The sequence below is a fragment of the Zerene cesonia genome, chromosome 18, assembly GCF_012273895.1.
Source record: "Zerene cesonia ecotype Mississippi chromosome 18, Zerene_cesonia_1.1, whole genome shotgun sequence".
Taxonomy (NCBI): domain Eukaryota; kingdom Metazoa; phylum Arthropoda; class Insecta; order Lepidoptera; family Pieridae; genus Zerene; species Zerene cesonia.
Genome location: NC_052119.1, coordinates 686,127 through 695,527, shown reverse-complemented (window position 1 = coordinate 695,527; position 9,401 = coordinate 686,127). Strand labels below are relative to the sequence as shown.

The following is a 9,401-nucleotide window of genomic DNA, read 5'->3' as shown; positions in this document are numbered from 1 at the left end:
TAAAAACTTGCTTTACTGAATTTAAGGTTATTTGATATTTACAATACTACAATAATTTTTATAAAACTTCACTCATTTAAATTCTGAAGTAATTATCATACAAGATATAAAAAACAAAGCATTACAATATTACAGGATGAGCAAGTGAGCTACTTTTCCACGGACGAAAAAGCGATAGAGATCCAAGACCCTGAAGTACTCAGTTGGCTGCGGAGCAAGATCGAGTGCGCTCTCGTACAGGCTCTTGAAGACAAACGGTGTAATGAGTAACTCTTCTCCTCTTCTTATGGAAAGAGAGAGAATAGCATTTGTACAAGAACATAAGGGACAAAATAATTGTGTGTAACTTAGTTTGATCCACCTCCTTTTGTATAAAATAACTGTTCCATTAATCCTATAACATGAGTTTCCTTCAAAGATTTACGAATGTTAACTAAGATATTATGTAGAGGGAAAGTGTCAATTTATATTAAAAACTTTCGTAATAAAGTGCATCATTCTTTTGTCCCTTACAGAAGCTCTCATAAGACTCTCTGTTCTTTCTGGATTTTATTAGATCTGATGTAAAATATTTGGTAAGAAAATAATGAAAATTGATGCAAAATAATATGCAAAAGGAAATTTTTCATACTATTATGTTCCAAGATATAGTTACGCTTATTGGAAATGATTTCTGCGCTGGGCATAAAAAGCACAAATGGGTTTGTAATCGTTAATAATGGTTATTTGATGTTGACTGTAGGAATATTTAGTTTAAATACATGTGTATTTAGATATAGGAATCGTATTCGTTATGTTTTGTGCTAAGCATTAATTTGGTCAGTGAATTTCCCTAAACTCAGTTAACTGTATACTAGAGTTTAATAATTCTTAATCGTAAAACCCCAAAACGATATTTTGTTTGGAAGAACGAATATAACTTACATAATATGTTATGTTTTATTGTATAACCTAACAGTATTTATTGTGTCAATATGACATTTCACGCATCAGACCGCCATGTTTTTGTATTGTTAACAGACTAAAAAAATAAAAGCGCTCAATTATGAAACGGCTATTTTTTTAAGCATTTACATAAAACTATATATTCACTGACCGTATTATTCCGCTTGTTGATAGTTTATTAAAATCTAGTAATTATCGTTTAGTTATTGGTTATTAAGACACATATTAAATAAATCATTATTTATTTATTATCACTATTGCGCCATTCAAATCATTGTACACAAAATATCACTCTAAATTGATGTTGTACTCTATATAAATATTTATCGTTTCTTATATTTTTGTATTTTATATTTAAGAATTCACGAAATATCCGCATTTCTTTTGTGACGTCGAACAACCAATTTCTTCAAAGCGCCTAAGGAATTATATATTTTATTATTGTATGCTTAAGGATTTGTTTTAAATGTTTAGTAATTTAAGTTATATCTTGTATCGCTACGCCATTTTGATTCTTAGGTTTTGATAAATATGTTTCAAAGTTTATAACACCTATTAATAGCTATACTATGTATTCCTTAAAAGCTAGTCAGTCTTTACAGAAATATAGCAAATCATTATAAAACGCATTGTTTTGTGTATTTTATGTATAATTTAATAAGCAAATGTTGTGGTTCTTGATGTTATAGAGTAGAACAGATCGAGTTTCAGCTGACATCGAACTGTATCGACGAAGCCTATTAATGTTTTTTAAGAGCAATTGAAATAAAAGATTTCATTGGAATATGCTTTTTATTTTAAACTTTTATTAAGTTTACACTTAATTAAGAATATAATGAAATTAACAATTTATGAGATAAATAGTTAAGATGTATCTTGCATGACTGAAAATATATACATGGGTCATGGATAGAATTATGTCTTGTATATGTGTGGCATTCTAATTGGTTGTTGTTGAAATAGGATGAACCAATCTCTATAGCCTATGCAAATAATATATCAACTTATACTTCAAATTTTTCAAAACATTTAATCAGAATTTTCTCCACTAGAACTGTAATCACCGACCAAAGACAATTTCTTAGTACTTTCTACACCTTCTTTACAATCAATATTAACATCATCTTTAACTTCTGAAATATTATTATCATTTTTGTCATTGCAATCTAAAACATTACTTGTCTCTTCTTTTAAATCTTTAGCATCTGATTTATTCCTCTTAACTACCACCCCTAGTGCATTTCTTGTCAAAACTGTCTGTTTGCTCAATGATTCTTCCTTCTTTAACCCTCCAAAGCTTGTAAGAAGTCCACTAGAACTCGGTAGGGCTGGCGCGTTTAAGATTTTATGTCTCGTCACACTCTGTTTCTCTTCTATACTTCTAGAAGGTCTAAGCGAAAGTAGAGCGGCCATATTTCTGTCGTCTTCGTTTTCTGGAAGAAGATTAATATCTAGAGAAGATCTAGCGAGCAGCAGGCCGTCATTCACAGCAGATTCTTCTAGTTCTTTTCTCCGTTTCTGAAAGTTTATAGAAAAAAAATCAATAGGACTTTACAATTTCTCTCAAAAAAAATATGAGAAACCAAATTACATTAATAATATCTTTAAGCCGTGAGTAGACTAGGGAGTAATTAGATTTTTAAGTATTTTCTCAATGTTTATTGAATTAGGGTTTCTTATAAGCATGCATTAAAAATATCAACTCACTCTGAAGTTCCTTCTTAAGGCACAATTAGCTTCATAGTCATCTTTCCACACACTCTCATTTCGCCCAACTAGTCTGCCGAGCCTTGGCTTATCCAGTTTGCTTAACTCTACATCGCCTGTCTTGTGTTCCAATCTATGAAAAAAAAAATGTTAATAGGCGATTTTTAACCAACTTCAAGGTTATCAACTTAACTGAATTCCTTCTTTTGGATTGTTGTTATCAGAAATTTGGACTGAGTAAACCGATTTTGATTTAGATTTTTAAAAGCATCTGCATCTCATGTGATCCGATTTAAATTTGTTTTGGTTCTGACAAACTGAAGGTGGCAATTAAGAAACCTGATTGGAGTGTTTGTTATGATTTTTTATTATACCAGCTACAAACCTAAACATTGCATCATCAAACAATTTCTTCTGCATTTCCTTAGTCTCAGGCACAATCTGTCCATTCTCGGTGGGGTCCCATCTGTTCTCCTGCCGTCTTGCCCCAGATACTATCACATAGTCTAAATTCTGAAAACAAAAATTTCATATTCAAATTTAATGCACATTTGCAAGAACTTAGATACATAACATCTAGTACATTCAACTAATTATGTTGTTGTGCAAATATTTAAAATCTAAAGGTACTTAATTTTTATTTCCATGATTAATGTTTCTAGTTTGCATTCAATACAAGAAAAAAACCTAAAAGCTTTTTTGAAACAAACAATATAAAGTTGTAGAATCAAGTTTTACTAATTTTGACAGAACTTTGAATATCCGGAAGATGATGATATAAATAGACACCCCGCCATATCCTCTCACACAAACTTGAAGACTTGTTGATTGATGATCCCTCAAGGAGACCATCTATATGTCTTGATATACTAAAGTTTGGATAGCTGATAATCCTATTTGATGCAAAATAAAATTGATGCGATAATATAAAGAACAGATGCAATTTTATCATCTAAAGAACATGTAATTCTATACACAAACATTATTTATTTTATAAAATCATACTTACACCTGGATCAGTCTTTATTTCAAAATGATTATCACACAAGTGACACTTCATCCTAAACTGATAAACTGGAGTGCTGTAATACATGCCAATCTTGGTCTTCTCTGCATTGTAACGCACACCCATTCCAATGTGATTGTTGCAGCCATCACACCAGATGTTGTAGGGCATCTCAAATCTTATAATTAGGATTCCCATGTGGAGTTTCCTAGCTCTTTCCCGAAGAGCATGCGTACCCATGAATTTGTTCAACCCCCCAACCTTAGGGTCGTAGTCCGGGGGGTAGTACAGGTTCTGACCTTTACGTTCACCCATCTTACGTTAGTTTATACCTAAAAAGCAGTTCATACATAAACAACTCATACATTTAATGATAAAATTGTATTCAAGCAATTACGTATAATTTGTATAAATATTGAGTTGTAAAGTAATATATAAATTCTTACTATATTGACAATCAACCAGGAAAATAATTATTTTAGGAAGTAATTACGAAAGCACAACAAACAAGCAATTAAAATGTAAATGAATAGTATAAATAGATGTTCGCTTTTCACGTTTATTTATTTTCATGCCATCTGTCAAATGAAAATTTTTTCTATTGACTACTATCTATGCTTTTACTTAAAAAAATGCAGTTGGTTCCCTTTTATAATACTAAACCTTTAATTTATTTTAAAATATTTAATTGAACCTTTGTTCACATACATATTCTCTTAAAGAATACGAATTTACCCTTATCAAATTCAAAAAAGAAATTAGTTACATATTGGTAAATTAGTTCAAAATAAATCAATTTATGCAATGATAAGCCAGCTTCTTGTTTTTGAAATGGATAAAGACCCAATATGTATATATATTCTTTTAATAAACATACAACTCACTCTTAATGAATTTTAAATTATAAGTGCAATACGTTACGTTTATAAAATCCGTAATATAAATAATAGACAAGAAATACTAATAAAACACAAAACAACATGGCACTGGCAATAACGACAGCTGTTTGACAGCTCTGCATATTTCGAAAGAAAATCTTTGATGTGAAAAACCTTTTTCATTGTTCTCTAAACTAGTTTAAATAGTAGTATAGTTCTAAAAAGCTTTGTACTGTACATATTTTAATGTATTTTACACTATAAGGCTTCGAGAAATGTTTATAACTATAAATAGATTGAGCCGTAGGTAGTTAGTAATTCGTTCAGATTGTGATGATTTATCGGAGTTTTTGAAGAAATCACCGCCATGGGGAGAAGAGAGGAGCCGGCCTGGATGCAGGGAACGGTGGGACTGACAGTAGCCCGGGAGCGCGGGGACATTGGTCGTAAATTCCAGAACCGACTTCTTGTGACCCGTAGCATGATAGACAGATTAGGGCTCGAAAGCGAGCTTCATGGGCATATGGGATGTGTAAATTGTCTTGAATGGAGTAAAGACGGATCGTAAGTACTTGTATAATCTACGGAGTGTGTTATATTACAATAAATAGCAACTAATTCATGCATTTGCGTCGTAGGGTTCTGGCCTCCGCGTCTGACGATCTACACGTAATCCTGTGGGATCCTTTTCGGTATAAGCAACTTCACAATATTACTACAGGACACACAGGGAATATATTTTCTGTTAAGGTCAGTGGGTGTTTTACAGTTTTTCGTTAGCATTCAATGTTGTACTAAAATTGTATTGCACTATGTTTTAATTTTTCTGAATTGATTGATAAATTATGGTCATCATGTTTCATGTTTGTAATCAAATTAACATCTATACTAAACCTACAAATATTATAAACACAAAATTTTGTTAGTTTAGGTGGATGTATGGGTATTTGTTACAAAAACACCTTCTTCATCTTATATATAAAATTCTCGTGTCACAATGTTAGTCTCTATACTCCTCCGAAACGGCTTGACCGATTCCTCTGAAATTTGGTAAGCATATTGGGTAGGTCTGAGAATCGGTTAACATCTATTTTTCACACCCCTAAATGATAAGAGTAAGGCAGAACAGCATTTGCCAGGTGCAGCTAGTATCTATATGAAATTTGGTACAGCTATAGTTTAAGACAGTAGAAAGCTATGTTCTGTGTACAGGAAATGTAGAGAAAGCCCTAAGACTGTCTATTCTTTTGATTACACCGGCAAAGCTGTAGAGTAAAGTTAGCTAGATATAAAATACTTCTATTTAATATTCACATTGGTGTGATCATTACATATTGGATCTTTGTTTTCCAAAATTAAAAACTGGATCACATGTAAATGATTAGCAGAAATATTATTAACAGAAATATGAGTCATAGGTGTATCAGAGCATCAAGTTTTGTTTACAAATCAATAAAATGTTTTGTATCAGTTATGACATAATAAATGAAACATCTTCATTAATGATGTATATAAATTGCATAGAAACATGTATGTTTTTAATTGCTACATAGATAAAATATACTGGCTGTTAATATTTCTTCGTACAGTCATACACACGAGAAAAATATTTTATGAAATTTGATGCATGATAAATTATGAAGTTAAGTGTATGCTCGTAAGTTTTTTGAGTTGCCTCCGATTTAATTCTCTGTAACTCAATACACATTGTGTGCACTACCATAGTATCACATATATTGTTAAAGAAGCTGGTAGAATAAATCAATATCAGTCTAGCTAGGTAGACCACTCATTACATACCTTGGTCTTGCTTAAAGCAAAATCTTGCTTAAAACAAAATTTATAACAATAAACACTATAATTCACCTACACAATATTTCATGGTTACCTTTCCAATAAATATTTTCCTATTTCCCAGATATGATATTATTTCCCAGATATATTAATTAGTCACATGTGCGGCAGATGGTTCGATGCGCACGCGCAATGTGTGCAAGGACATATTTTATACATCTACCTACACTTACATAAAATCATATACTGACAAGTTACCTTTCCACCATCAGACATAGTGGCAAAATGCGCGACGGCGCATTTCATACGTCTACCTACAATATACTTACTCAGTACATCACAAGTTACCTTTTCAGCCAATATCCTACATCCTACTAGTCCTACCCCACTATCCTACATCCTACTAATATTCTTCTATCCTATCCTATCCTACTAATATTATAAATGCAAAAGTTTGTAAGGATTTGGGTGTGTTTGTTGCTCTCTCATGCAAAAACTACCGAACGGATTGCGATGAAATTTGGTATGTTGGACAGTTGGAAGCTGGACAACTGGAATAACATATAGGCAACTTTTTATCCCGATATTTCTGCGGTATACGGACTTACGCGGATGAAGCCGCGGGGCACACCTAGTTTGTCATATTTCTATCTCCTCAGCAAAAATACTTGTTATTTTCCAGTTCCTCTCGTCGGACATAGTGGCCACATGCGCGGCGGACGGGTCGGTGCGCGCGCGCAACGTGTGCGGCGGCACGTCGCTGCTCGAGTGCGCCTGCCACAGCGGCCGGGTGAAGAGGCTGGCAGTGGCGCCGGATAAACCGCACCTGCTGTGGTCAGCCGGCGAGGATGGTTTGGTGCTGTGAGTGGTTTTTTTTTTTATTTTGGGTGAGGGAAGAGAGGGTGGGGGATTATACTTAAAAACTATTTTGTATCTTGTAGCAAAAATAATTTAATCTTATCTTGAAAATTAACAATAGATTCAACCAAGTACTTGTCACTTTGAACACAAGATAAGCATGGGTCTCAGGGAGCTGCAAGTTTTGGGCAAGGGTTGGTTGGGATATGTCGGATTTCTATTGACTAAAACCCTATTGTATTCTGTTGAGCTGTTTTGAGAAGGGGCCACGGATGATGGTTAGTAATCGTCCGCTATCACCTCGAACGCAGACTATATACGAGAATAAGAGACAGACAGTCTGTCTCTTATTCTCATATATAGTACGGTATTAATTGTCTAGTTACTTCTTTAGCATTTAATAAGCCTTACTAAATTGCACTGCTTATATATTTACCAATTACATACAAGTCCCCCATTTTTATCACTCCCTTTAAGTCTTTGTGACTAAACATCATATTATGCTTAAATTTTTTTTTCTATCGAAATATTAAAAATGCTTATCCATTTCGCATGCATAATATGTAAAAAGCAATAGTTAAATGGATCCGATAGTTAGTGTGGCTGAAGTGACGTCATCCATGCATTAACTCTAGCCTCTATATGGCCTAGATAGACATTTGACCTTTATTGTGACTCTGTGATTTAGTCGTATTATAATGCACTGTGTAAGTATCATAGTTAGAATTCAGATCTGACTGACTGAGGATCAGAAGAAAGAGGCTACATGGTATTATGTATATGTAATACTAACAATATGAAGATAACAAGTTTGTTTGTTTGAATGTGGTATTGCTGATATATATGTACCACGGTAGAAGCTGGAGAGGACTGATTGTCTTCTGTATATCAGAATCAAATATGTTAAAAAATACATAGTAACTGGGAACACACTCGGAAGTTAAAATATTCAACTAAATGCAAAACCAGTTAAAAGTACCTAACCTGACGAACATCTTCAAAATTATTTTCAAATATATTTATTGTTACGGAAATGCCTTGTTATTTCGTCATATCTTACAAAGGAATTCTGACTTACAAGTAATATTCCTCAATGCATAACTTATATAAACATATGTAAGAGCTATATTTAAATGCTCAAGTTCAAAGGTCTGGCATTTACAAATGCGATTTGTGCATAGGAAACCTTTGCCTTGGGTTTTATCAGCACAATCAACAAAGTTGCCAGGATTGTTCCTTTATATTCCATTTATAGATTACCTAACGCTGTCGTATTTGCTTTGACGTTACTAGAAATAATATAAAGCTGAAGAGGTAGCATGTTTAATTTTTTGAACGCTCTAATCTCAGAAACTACTGGATCGATTTCAAAAATCCTTTCACTATCGGATATGTCCGTAGTCCCTGTGTGCAATATAATCGCTAGTCTAGAATAAAGTCGGGGTAGTTATATAATGAGATATTTTTTTCTGATTTTCAATCAATAATATTTCTGTCACCAATATCTATTTAAACATTTTTTAAACATTTTGACCAATATTTATCACTTTTCCTTACATTCACACATACACATGCACTCGCGATACGACACCACACCACCTCACACGGATATGCTTCATAGCTACATACCAAAGAAAACAAAATGTAGAAGAGCATGAGTTTGTTTCTTTGTTTCAAAGTTTGCACCAAGTTCAAGTACTAAAAGACTGAATTAAAATATCTTTCACTCGGATTCACGTGAAAACTAAGTGCTATATGTGCTATCACTACATAAACAAAGTCGCTATCTCTGTCCCTATGGTCCTTTGTATGCTTAAATCTTTAAAACTACGCAACATATTTTTTAATAGATAGAGTGATTCAAGAGGAAGGTTTATATGCATCTATTTAACTCCGAATTAACGCGTGCGAAGCCGCGGGCAAAAGCTAGTCTTCAAATAAAATGGCGTACCTCCAATAACAGGCAGCACGACCTGCGCATGCCGCACCGCTGCAACTCGGACTGCGCGAACGTGCTGGTCAACCTGCTGAACCACATGGGCCGGTACGCGGAGGCCAAGTGCGTGGCGGTGAACCCGCGCCGCCCCTACCAGCTCGCCGTCGGCGCCAACGACTTCTACGTGCGTCTCTACGACACCAGGATGATCAAGCTGGGCAGACTGCAGGTTGGTGATGCGGTGAGATGCTATGCGATGTTTTTAGTACTATATTTT

General features: G+C 33.9%; 3 protein-coding genes across 4 annotated transcripts in view; 2 read left to right on the top strand and 1 right to left on the bottom strand.

Moving 5' to 3' along the window:
- Window positions 1–1,723, top strand: part of LOC119834045 (vacuolar protein sorting-associated protein 13A-like) — a 24,818-nt gene extending 23,095 nt beyond the window's left edge. Inside the window, exon 30 of the mRNA XM_038358322.1 lies at window positions 136–1,723. Coding sequence (XP_038214250.1) covers window positions 136–270 — 135 coding nt within the window. The 3' untranslated portion in view covers window positions 271–1,723. The remainder of the gene's footprint in view (window positions 1–135) is intronic.
- On the bottom strand, window positions 1,724–4,241 carry LOC119834124 (coiled-coil domain-containing protein 130 homolog). The gene is made up of 5 exons (XM_038358416.1): window positions 4,105–4,241; window positions 3,662–3,990; window positions 3,038–3,165; window positions 2,653–2,785; window positions 1,724–2,463 (listed from the first exon to the last, which is right to left on the bottom strand). Exons 2-5 carry the CDS (start codon window positions 3,971–3,973, stop codon window positions 1,975–1,977), a joined length of 1,062 nt encoding a protein of 353 aa, XP_038214344.1. The 5' UTR covers window positions 3,974–3,990; window positions 4,105–4,241; the 3' UTR covers window positions 1,724–1,974.
- A 404-nt stretch (window positions 4,242–4,645) lies between these two features.
- Window positions 4,646–9,401, top strand: part of LOC119834123 (WD and tetratricopeptide repeats protein 1) — an 11,033-nt gene continuing 6,277 nt past the window's right edge. The window contains exons 1-4 of one of the 2 annotated variants that reach the window (XM_038358415.1): window positions 4,646–5,100; window positions 5,175–5,286; window positions 7,013–7,191; window positions 9,152–9,353. In XM_038358415.1, the coding sequence (XP_038214343.1) occupies window positions 4,904–5,100; window positions 5,175–5,286; window positions 7,013–7,191; window positions 9,152–9,353 (690 nt within the window). In that variant the 5' untranslated portion in view covers window positions 4,646–4,903. Of the gene's footprint in view, window positions 5,101–5,174; window positions 5,287–7,012; window positions 7,192–9,151; window positions 9,366–9,401 lie in introns of both variants that reach the window. The other variant, XM_038358414.1, reaches the window with a different exon arrangement.